The following is an 11,896-nucleotide window of genomic DNA, read 5'->3' on the forward strand; positions in this document are numbered from 1 at the left end:
CTGCCAGTTTCTCCTTGTTCTGTCTATTCATACTTGGAAACCTTGGCCAATATTCTTACTTCTCCATCAACTGCTTCCAGCTGCTCCATATGGAGGTTTCCCGAAGCCAGCCTCCATTTTAAGGTAGATTAAGGTGCTGTCTACCTACAGCCACCGGCAGAGACTCCAAGTGACTGGGGAAAGGGTGGAGCCTAGGAATCTACCGTTTAAACAAAATATACCCTGGTGCATTCTCTTGGGCGGCCAGGTGGAGCATCACTAGGCCAGGTGACCCATGAAAGCCCATCAACTTGAAGAGCGGAGGAGTAACCCAGACATGGCGCAAATTAACTGTTCAATTGCTTGTCACGCTTTGATTCCTGCTCAGTCTGGTGGGCCTCAAAGAAAGCAATGACTGGAGGCTTGGAAGTATGTCATCAACGTTCCAAGCTTCTCTGCAGGAGAACTATCCTGAAGGGGCTTGAAATGATTCCATTGCCAAGGTGGCAAGAATTTCAGGAGCAGCCCTGGCCCCTTCCACAAGCTGCCTTTGATTTAACTTCATAGGGGAGATGGATGGAGCAGAGGCAATTTGTTTCTTTTTTAAGCTTTAGCATTACATCACAAGCTTGTATAATTTTTCTTATAAAGTGTCTTTTCAAGGCACTTCTCAAAGGAGCTGGGCATAATTATCCCAAAGGCACCAGCAAAGTTGAATCCAGGGGGGCTTTTTTTTTTTCAAGGCAACAACCAGTGTCCCCTTTGGAGCAGTAGAGGGGCTCTCCTTCTAACGCGAGATGGCCAGTGTTCTGAAAGTGCATGCCGGGTGGAAAAGGAGTTCGGCTGGCTAAATACAGCAAGTACCCTCCTCACTCCTTCCTTGATGACTGAGGTTTTGGCAGTGGCTGAGCCTGCCTTATAAACTCTCCAAGCCTCTTGTACTTTCAGCCACTGATCCAACAGGTGTTTCAAGACTTTCATCCAGCAGGAAGAAAGTTTTTATTTACCTCAAGCTCTTATATTTTTATTTTACTATGTCTTACTTCTATTTCTATCAAAACTGCGGGACGGGGGGTTTAAAAATCAGTGGGGCTTGGAACGGGTCGTCAAACGAACTTTGCCATTTGGACAATAGGATCCTGCATCCAAACATTGCTAATTTGTTTTTAATTTTCTTTTCTGCCCCCTCCTCTTTCTCAGTTCCTCCGTTTCTCCCTCCCCCTCTCTCAGCATTTTCAAAGAGTGCCCCAAACGGTGACAAACTCGCATGTGCTTCCCTTATGACTAAACCCCTGGGCCTCTCGCCAACGCCCCACAGATGGCCCCAAACTTCAGGCACCCCTTTAGGAGAGCTCCTCATTCACAGCCCTGCTCTTCTGCCAGGGCGGAGAAGTGCGGTGGGGAGTGGCGGTGTCTTAGTCCTGGGGGAAGGCAAAGCAGCTTCCAGGAGGAAACGGGGCGTTTCCTTCCCACGCGCTCTAGCGAGCTCTGGGTCCCGGCCTGGGGACTCCACCCAGCCCCTCCCCGCGCTCTGGGACAAGCCAGTCGCCACACACAGGCACTCGCAGGCCCTGGTGCCGCGCCCTAAGGAGAGCGGCACCCACGGCCAATTGCCATGGCAACCCCGGGGTTCATTCCATTCCCCACCCAGCCGACCCCCGCCTCCTCCGAGCGCCGCAGCCAACCCGCTTGTGCGCGTCCCTAGAGCGCACTATAAAACCTGCGCCGGTGGCGCTGGGTTAGGAAGGCGATCTGCGGACCTGGAGGGAGGCGAGCTGAGCCAATCCACGGCGTAGAAAGTCTCGTTTTGTAAAAGCGGGAGGAAAAAGACTCAGCATGCAGAGTGGGCCAGTCATGAGTCCCAATCTGCCCACTCAATGTCTTTGCCTGGCTTTCCTGCTCCTCCACCTCCTGGGACAGGTAAGTGGCACACCTCTTAGGTGCCCCTGGTTACTTTGCCTTCCTGGGCAGCCCGTGCTGGGTCCCCGGGTCACCCCGCCTTCGATTGATCCTGCTGAGAGGTTTCTCCTTCTTGTCTCTCCCGCCCGCAGGTCTCTGCCACTCAGCGCTGCCCCAACCCATGCCCAGCCGGGTGCCCCAAGACGCCGCCGACGTGCGCCCCCGGGGTGAGAGCTGTGCTGGACGACTGCTCGTGCTGTCTGGTGTGTGCCCGCCAGCGCGGCGACAGCTGCTCGGAGATGGAGCCGTGCGAGGAGAGCCGCGGCCTCTTCTGTGACCGCAGAGCGGACCCCAGCGCCCAAACTGGAATCTGCATGGGTAATCCAGCCCACTCCCGCGATGGACTTCTGTCCTGCTGCTGGCTGGAGCTGTCCCCTCTCTCCTCTCCTTTCCCTCCCCCTTCCCAGATGGTGATGCGCAAGTAATAACAGTAGTGAGGCTGCAGGAGGTGATGTTTATGGAGCACTTACTCTGTGCCAGGCATTGGGGGGTAGGGGCCGATTGGGGGGAGCGCCGGAAACCAGAGGTGAAAAGCATTCGATCACTTGCACCTAGAGAAGACTCCGGATAGAAGGGGGGCAGAGCAGAGTTAAGGGCCAGTGAAGTCATTTCCTTCGGACATTTCCAGGGGGCCTCTCGGGGGTGACGGAAGCGTAGGTTTCCTCACTGGCTCACAGCTCCCCTGACTGCAGCCCAACAGGTTGGTTTTCGCGCCTCTAATTGTCCCGTTTGAGCCAAAGCCTCCCCTAGTCTCCTGGGACAGCTATGTAACCCCTCTTTAGGCTATGAATAAAATAAAATGCAGGCAACCGGCCAGTGCAGGCTGGTGAAACTTAATTAATTGGGCATCAGTTTTCCACGTGGTGCTCCGTTTAGTTGGAGGCTGGCCCTGCATCCCTAAATTAGAGGCACAGCATAGCCTTTTACTTTATTCTCTGAGCTAATAATGATTTTTTTTGTGTGCTGGAATGCCAAGGACTTCCAACTCTCTGCCCAATTTGACCCGTTAACCTATCTGGAGAACGTGAGTGCATGGTTTTCTCTTTTTAATTCTAAACTTCTGGATTAGGAGAATCTAAGGAGTTTCTTGCAAAAATAACTTTATCATAGGGAGCATGGCTGTGGGAGCTTAGGACCACCATCTCTCAGTTGTACACCTCTTCTCATTCATAAAACGAGCGGCAGGACTGGATGGTCTCAGGTTCCTTCTTGCTCAGGGAGCCCTCCTTGAGGGTATCACTGTACTGAGATAAGCACCCAGACTCTCTGCACTAGAAAAAGAACAGCCCTGGGCTTTGGATCGTGTGCTGCCAGTCTCAAGCAGCTTCCCGGAGGCATTATGTTTTTGTTTCTCTCCCCCACCCCCTCTCTGCCCTGCTTCCCCCATATTCCAGCGATAGAGGGAGACAACTGTGTGTTCGATGGGGTCATCTACCAAAGCGGCGTGACCTTTCAGCCCAGCTGCAAGTACCAGTGCACCTGCCGGGATGGGCAGATTGGCTGTGTGCCTCGCTGCGACGAGGACCTGCTTCTCCCCCAACCTGACTGCCCGGTTCCGAGGAAGGTTGAAGTGCCCGGGGAGTGCTGTGAAAAGTGGATCTGTGACGCAAACGACACGGAAGCATTAGGGGACCTGCATGCCCTTCCAGGTGAGGAACTCGGGATAGACGAAGGGGATCACGGCACAGGGTACAGCTGGGCAGGAAGCATGGGCGCTCCTTCGGATTTGCAATGACAAACGGGCCTCCATTTCTGGCCATTCAACTGTGGATTCCAGATTGCCCACGGAGCCCAGCACAGCATGGGTTTGACTCCTAGCCAAGAGGCACAGGTACACACAGTTTCTCCTAAAGGGAACCTGCTGAATTCAGTGCTTCTTTTCAGCAATGGGACTGATTTTGTCTTATTGCATAACGACTCTTTATATTTTAGCCCATCCCACTTGACCTTTATTCACATCAGAAAGATAAAAGTAAAAAAAAAAACAACAAAACCACTCTTTTCTTTTGTGGATTCTGTAGCCGTGTACTCTCAAGACCAGCCTCCCTAAAGAATGCTACTTACGGTTGAACAGGTGTCACAGAACAATGCCACCTTTCCAGATGCTGTAGGAAAAGGTCAAGTGACACTTCAGGATCTTTGTTTTACTTTTTTTGTTTGTTTCGTCTTATAGAGGAAATAATTCTGGGGAGGGGTGGGACTCAAGAGCCAGCAGAGAACATTTTAGGAGGCAGTAATCAGACAGACTGTATACACTGGCAGTACGCAGAGCGTTGATTTCTTAGCCAAGAGATCAGACAGGAAAACTGCCACGTGGAAGAGAAGACGCGCCCCAAGCCACGATATGTTATGATGCTGAGTGCTGAGACAGGACGTTTGGTGATCCAGGTCCCAGTGTCTGCATCCCACACCTCAAACCACCAGTTCTGGCTCCCTAAGGCAAAGCATGCTTTTGTCACTATTTTGAGTCAGTTGGTTCTACTTACGCATCCAACTGAAGTTTTCCCATGACTCCTTTTCTTCACAAGATCACGTATTAAAAACACTATCGTTTATGGAAAGGTTGTTGGTGCTAAACCATTCTATATCCTTAAAATGACTAAGCTTCTTGAGGACAGGTGATCCTGAGCTTCTGAAGGACAAGTTAAACAGTCATTCCACAAAGATTTCCTGAAGGCTCTCACCATGTCAGGCACCGTGCAACTGGTTAGGGGTTTACAAATACAGAGATAGGCTCCGTCCCCGAGAACACTGGAGTTTTAGGAGATGCAGAGTTGGCTGAGACCTTCTTTCTAATGATGATGAACCCCTTCCTTTTTTCACTCAGCCTAGTTGTCTTTCTTTGTATTTCCTACAGCCTACAGGACAGAAACCACTCTGGGGGTCGCGGTCTCTGACTCAGGGGTCAACTGCATTGAACAGACCACAGAGTGGAGCGCGTGTTCCAAGACCTGCGGCATGGGCCTCTCCACGCAGGTCACCAACAGGAATCCCCAGTGTGAGATGGTGAAGCGGACCCGGCTCTGTATGGTGCGGCCCTGCGAACCAGAGCCCAAGCAACAAGCAGATAAGGTAGGGGCCTGCTGGAAGCCTCCCATTACAGAGGAGGCTGTCTGGCCTCGTTGGGGTCTGGGCTTTGGAAAATCACTGCGCCACTAGTTGAGTGGAGGTCAGTTCTAGCATGGAGGAAACCTCAGAGGAAAGACAGAGAGGTTCCTGAAGGGAGTGAGGTTACCTTCTTTTTTTTTTCCTCTTGAATGTATTGAAATATCCCAAGCAACTCACAAGAGGCTCCCAGGTAAAGGGGGAGGGGCCAGACAGTTATCATAATGTCCCCAGTTGAGAAGGGAATGGCAGATCTCATTGTGTTCCTGGAAGACAGTGGCTACTCAATTGCCAAGAGTAGTTGATTTTAGAGGGGTCACTTCTTCTTCTTTTTAGTTAAATGTATCAGGGTGGCATGGGTTAATAAAATTAGATAGGTTTCAGGTGCACAGTTCTATCCTCCATCATCTGTAGATTGTATTGTATGTTCACCACCTGAAAGGAAGTTTCTGGAGAGACTGACCTCAGTCTCCCTAGAGGTCCTCATTTCCGACCCCAGTCCCCTCCAGCCCTGAGGTTCAATCTGTAATGAGCAACAGAGCAGGAATTACATCGGCCTCACGCACCCCTCAGTCCCCAGCCTCCTACTGATCTAGAGTGCGTACTTGATCAAATGTTGTTGATGAAGAAATGAATGGCTGTCTGGGAATGAGTTCCAATGTTTTAAAAAGCTCAGTGGGACTAGTATATTTGCCAGCAGAAGGCTGTATTTGCCAAATAAAATAGCACATTTCTTTCCTTTTTTGCTGGTATTCTATCAACTCAGTGTGTTAGCGCTGAGTGTAAGGCACGCAGAGCAGAAGCTTGGACTGGTTCCTGATGACATCACGGGCCTTGTTACTAGAACCCTAGATAAAGGCCGTGCCCCCAAAATAAATTATCATATGAACCCTTGTACAAACCTGAGGCCAAAATAAAACAGCCCCTAGCAGTGAAAGATGCACGCATCTCTGCGCTGAGAAAATACCATCCGAGGCGGAAGGGTGCAACGGTGGCTTGAACTCCCAGCTTCCCCCACGAACCGGCCACGGGGTCTTGGGCCGTTTTCTTGACCTCTGAGCCTCAATTCCTTCCCCCACATATTGGGGTCACTGACAGTACCTACCGCAAAGGCGTCATGAGGATGAAATAGATACATTGACAAAGTGGGGGGCACAGATTGCTCTGCGGACGTCAGGCAGCTTTGCTTAAAAATCTGTATTTATTGCTACAATAAGAGTCTCTAGTAGTTGCATCCATTATATGGCTGCTGAGCTATATGACTTTTGAAGGTCCATCCTAACTTTATGTTTCTTTTACCAATTTGGAAAGAACACCTAGAAATACTCAATCCCTAAAATCATATAAGCCTCCCTACACTTAAGGGAATTCTAACATATGTGTTACATGGTCATGCAGGCTCACAAAGCAGTCTCTCTGTCTCTCTGCTTCTCTCTCTATCTCTCTCTCTCCCTCTCTCTCTGTGTGTCTGTCTCACACACACAAGCACATACATACATACAAATATACACACACACAAAGGGATGCTGCTGGCCTTGTACATTTCTGTGGGTGCCGGCAAGAATATACACTAAATATTAAATGTGAAAAAGAAAAAAAACAAGAAGCCCTTAAATATTGTCAAAGACACAGTAATTTCTGTATTAAGTAAGGTTTTTCCATGTCATGCCTCTAAAATTTTGCCTACTATTGTTTCTTTAACCCAAATGTCTAGTTTCTCTTGCACCTAGCTTAACACTGAGATTCCACTTACAATATTTACTTATGGCACGTATACTTCATAAGGCTCCTAGAAGTTGAGTTGGAATCTGGGCAGACACTAGCATAGCAATCATGACTTCCTTACCCAGAGAGTCTTACATGTGAGACAGCACTTGTCAAAGTGTGCCCCCCCCCCCACCCTGCCGCCAGCGGCATCATGTAAGAACTTGTTGAAATGTAAATCACTGAGACCTTAGTCAGACCTCCCGAATCCGAAACTCTGGGTGCAAGGCCCAACAATCTGTTTTAGCAAAACCTCCTGATGCCTTTGATGCACAATAAAGTCTGAGAGCCGCTCGTTTCAGAGAACTCCAAGTCTCCTCGCCGCACCAGCTGTGGACCGTGCTTAGGAAGGTCAAGAGCAGTAGGGAAATGTGATACGTGGGTAGGTGAGGAAATCTAAGTGGGCAATAAACCTATCATCCATTCCTTGCTGGATTATCAATATTGGGTTCCTCACCAACCATGACGAATGGAATAGTCAATAAATTCTCCACTTACTTTGCCTTCATGGAAAATAACCCGAAATCTCATTGTTTTGGACATTCGTAAAGTTATGTAGTACAGTAGAAGAATTGGGCATTGCATCAAAGAACTTCAATTACTAGATGTTTTATCTCACTTTAGCCTTTTGAGATTTCATTTATTTATCTATAAAACTTGGGCGATTATTTTCTACAGTAACAACTGTTCCTTGTATGAGTGAATGTTGTTGATAATAAGCTCACATGAATTAACATTTGAAAAGTATTAAAGTATTTGAAACATTAGTAGGCTTGCGATGATGCCAGATTTCTTCTCTTTCTCTTCATGATGTCTGAAGAATGTATTTGGCTAAAAACAACACCAACCCCTGTTACAGTGGCTTGAAAACATAGCTTTCCTAATCATATGCTTTTACCCTCATGTTCACCTCCAAGGTCAAAAGATGTCAAAAGTTAGGCACGGTTTGCACATTCTAGGCAAGAAAGAAAATGAACACAGGCTGCAAAAAAGAACTGCACCTGTCTGCAGGGTGGAGGATTTCCCAGAATCCCTTGGCTTCTGTATCATTGGCCAGAACTTTGTCACAAGGCCACCCCAAGCTCCCAGATATTCTGGGGGAAGCAAAGCCTTTTCACTGACCACATTACCCAAACAAAATTCAAGTTCTATTAGCAAAGAAGAAAGAGCAATGGCTATTGGGCAGGCAACTAGCAAGTTATTCCATACCTCCAAAGGGGTCCCTGGGAAGAACAGCAGCCACCCATGCATCACTGTCTTTCTTCTTTCTTAGAAAGGAAAAAGGTGTCTCCGTACCACGAAGCCCCTCAAAGCCACCCACCTGCAGTTTAAGAACTGCACGAGCCTGCACACCTACAAGCCCAGGTACTGTGGGGTCTGTAGCGATGGCCGCTGCTGCACCCCCCACAACACCAAAACCATCCAGGTGGAGTTCCAGTGCGCCCCAGGCCACATCATCAAGAAGCCAGTGATGGTCATCGGGACCTGCACCTGTCACAACAACTGTCCTCACAACAACGAGGCGTTCCTCCAAGAGTTAAAGCCCAACACCAGCCAAGGGAAAATCTAACCTGGGCCCCCAGAGGAGGACGCACACCTATGAGACAAACCATAGCAACTTCGAGACCTGTCATCCAAAGTACAGACCTGTCATCCAAAGTACATGAGAAAAATGATGAGAATTGTGATTTCGCCCCTGAGTCCTGTGTGTTTTCTGTGATCATATGAGGTCAGTTATAGCTGTCTTGTTTTTAAATTAAAGATATGATTAACTGTAAACTTGGGATCAAGGTAAGCTCAGGATAGTGCTTAGGGATGATTTACTGTTCTATAGTGTTTACTGCAGATGAAAATTTCTATCAGTTGAAGAAATCAGATATAGGTTTTACTGTGGAGACCGCATCACATTACACTTCCCTTACTTTGTTAGGTATTAGTGCAATTTCAAGAGAATGTCACTCTAACGAAGGACACAGTCAAGTCCAGGATCATAGTGATCACATCCTCATACAGATATTTTGCCACCTGTTGAGGTTTGACTTGAGGGCGCTCTGCTGAGCTCTTTTGGAGGAGCTCAACCCTGAACTTCCAAGTCCAAGCTCCAAGGAAACGTAGAGCTCTTCAACTTGAACTCCAGAGTCTGTGAGGTTTTTTTGTTTTGTTTTGTTTAGTTGCATCCTAGGAAAATAACTCTATCCACAGTAGTACAATGTCACAGTGAATTGAGTGGACTAGTGTCGTACACTTGCTTCACTTCAGACAAATTGACTCCTTTCCGATAGAAAGCAGCTGAACAAAAAACTCCCGGTCACGCAGAGAAGACGAGGACCGCACACCACCGACCCCGCACGTCTGTACACGAGGGTTTAACTCAGCAGAAGCAGAGCGTGCCAGCAGGCACCCTCTCCGCTCCCTGATGAGTAAATTGAGGCCCAGGGCACCCGATTACAACCTTGGATGATTTTTAAATGTGTTTGTAGAGAAATTTTTCAAACAAAGAACAAAACCGACCTAAGTGGGAGGACATAGTAACACAAATATTATGGGAGTTTAGAATGTATTACTTACCCATAACTTACCCGTGGGTGCTAATTATGCAAACTCACAAACAAGACACGTGTGAATACATACACGTATCTAATTCGTCAGGCTATAAAGTAGGCTGCAAAATTAAATGTATACATTCTCCTAATGCCACCATATGTGTTCAACTTTTCTCCTTTAAAGTATTTATAGAAATATAAATTATACATTTTTAAATATTCTTTTTACTTTCTCTACTTGTCAGACAACACTAAATAAATATGATCTTATCAATGTGTGATTTTGCTATTACTTTGTGCTTGTAAGTTCTTTATTGAAAATACAAACATAAATAAAATGTGCAAGTTCAATCAGACCCCAAGCACAGTATCCGTTGAAAGCAAAGTGGATACATTTAGATGGACGTCCACCTTCTTACTGCAAGGAAAACAAAAGACAGCTCTTCCCGAGTGGGGAGGTCTCTCCGCCACGGCCTCAAGTGCTCTGCACAGAGTTGACTCAGACCAACAACTCAAGCCCTGATATTTTTTTTCTGGACAATCAGCTATCCACATCTATATATTAAAAGTTTAACTTCATGTTGGAGCGATCCAAACTCACCTCTCTGGCTTCCACACCCAGTTAAAGGGCTCTCCATTCGCCCAGTTACCCAGCTTAAAACACCAGCTTTGTTTTGATGGGCCTGTCCTGGCTCTGAGCCCCAGCAGAGCTCATCTCCAGCGGCGGCGGCAACGCAGGGCAGAACCGTGAGCAGCAGAAATGTATGCCGAGTCAGGGGCAACATGAGCTTCATGATTTGTAGCTTCTGGCTCCTGCTGGGGGTCTATAGCTATTCCTCCATAATGTTAAACATGTTTCCCTCTTCCCAACTTCGCTCCCTCCATCTCAGTTTCATTCCCACCCTTCTCTTTAGCTAGTCTCTATTTGTCCTTTCAGACAGATTGGAAAGCCAACTGGACTTCAAAGGAAGTTATCAAGGGCAGCTGACATGTATCCCATACTTCGTGCTAAGAACTTGACTTTCATTATAGCGTTTATTTTGCACTATAGCTTTACAAAGTAAGCTCTCCTCCCTATATCGCAGTTGAGAAAACTTTTTTAAATTTAAGAAGAAACAGTTGGGGGCTGGGGGTATAAGGAGACTAAATGGTAATAGAAAAAATACAAGAAAAAATTTAAATAAGTGAAATAAAACTAAATGGTTAAAAGAAACTGGTGTATCTAGAAGTCAGATCGAAGTGCTTTGGTTCCTACATTAAGCTACCGCGTGGACCCATGCTAGATTATCTGCAAGACTGCCCCACACTGCCAGTAATGGCAAAATGGGAACATTCAAAGGTCCAGCGATATAGATTGATTAGATAAATCCTAGTACATCCATTATCCTGAGAAGAACAAAGCGAACTTTAAAGTGAAAATATCACCCCCAAAAGGTAAGAACTATGAAAGGTGGGGTTTGGCTTTGTTCAAAAGTATCTGTGCACACAAATGAAAAGAGAACTGCAAAAAACTGTTCTTTGTGATTGGGTCAAACTGGTCTTATTTTTTCTACTCTTTGGGATTTTTTTACTGACTTTTGGTAACTAAGAATACCCTGCCTTCCTAGCCAGGAAAACAATCTAAGGCTGAACTCACAATGCCTTCAAGCGAAGTTCCCCTTGTACCTCTCCTCACACTGAATCGGACGCTCCTTCCAGCATCCAACACAGTTATTAATTCATTCATCATTTTGTTTATTCAAACAGCGCTTACTGACAGCTCCTGTGTGTCTAGCATTGTTTTAGGTCCTGGGAATACAGTCATGAAAAGAAAAAACACAATAAAATAAATAAGTTACCTCACCTCCCTGGAATCTACACTTTGTTGGCCAAGGCAGGCAAAAAGCAATAAATACGAAAGTCGAACAAGATAGATATCAAATAGCAATAAATAAACTCTAGGAAGATCATTAAAATGGGGTGATCGAATAGGGAATTTCTCGGTGACTAACTGAACTCGAAGTGGTCAAGGAGGTTCTTTGTGAAGAGGTAACATTTCATCTTGGATCTGAAGGACCCAGATTAGGAGAAAGAATCTTCCAGGCAGAGGTAACAGTAAAAAACAGTGTCAGGAATAAGCCTGGAGCTTCCTTAAAGAAGATCCATGTGCCAGAGCTGCTGGTGAGGGGAGGGGAGAGGGCTCAAACATGCAGGGCTTGCTGCTATATTGTATTTCTCGCACCATGTTACAATTGATCCTTTAAATCCCAATGCACTGAGCCTCTTAAGACCAGCCTTTTGGCCTTCTTTGTATCTGTCCCAGTACCTGGCACACAGGAGGACCCCACTGTACACCTGCTGAATGGATGAGTAGATGAAAAAGGAGAAGAATAAAGGGGCTGTGCCTTGACAAAAGATGGAACATTCTTTGAAACGAATGTTAGGCTTTTAAGCTATCATTTTCATTATCACAATCACTATGATCTTCATGATAACTACCACTTGTAGAGCAAGCCCCACTCATTAACATGCACACACGTGTGCACACATGCGTTCCTGAAGTTATA

The 11,896-nt window shown here is 46.7% G+C and overlaps 1 protein-coding gene across 1 annotated transcript; it reads left to right on the plus strand.

The window, feature by feature from the left end:
- The first annotated feature begins 1,540 nt into the window (after positions 1 to 1,540).
- CCN3 (cellular communication network factor 3) lies at positions 1,541 to 8,446 on the plus strand. Its single transcript, XM_028533951.2, has 5 exons — positions 1,541 to 1,899; positions 2,031 to 2,256; positions 3,333 to 3,587; positions 4,796 to 5,010; positions 8,081 to 8,446. The coding sequence occupies exons 1-5, from the start codon at positions 1,816 to 1,818 to the stop codon at positions 8,375 to 8,377; spliced, it is 1,077 nt and encodes a 358-aa protein (XP_028389752.1). The 5' UTR covers positions 1,541 to 1,815; the 3' UTR covers positions 8,378 to 8,446.
- Positions 8,447 to 11,896: the final 3,450 nt, after the last annotated feature.

This window comes from Phyllostomus discolor, chromosome 7, assembly GCF_004126475.2.
Source record: "Phyllostomus discolor isolate MPI-MPIP mPhyDis1 chromosome 7, mPhyDis1.pri.v3, whole genome shotgun sequence".
Lineage (NCBI taxonomy): Eukaryota > Metazoa > Chordata > Mammalia > Chiroptera > Phyllostomidae > Phyllostomus > Phyllostomus discolor.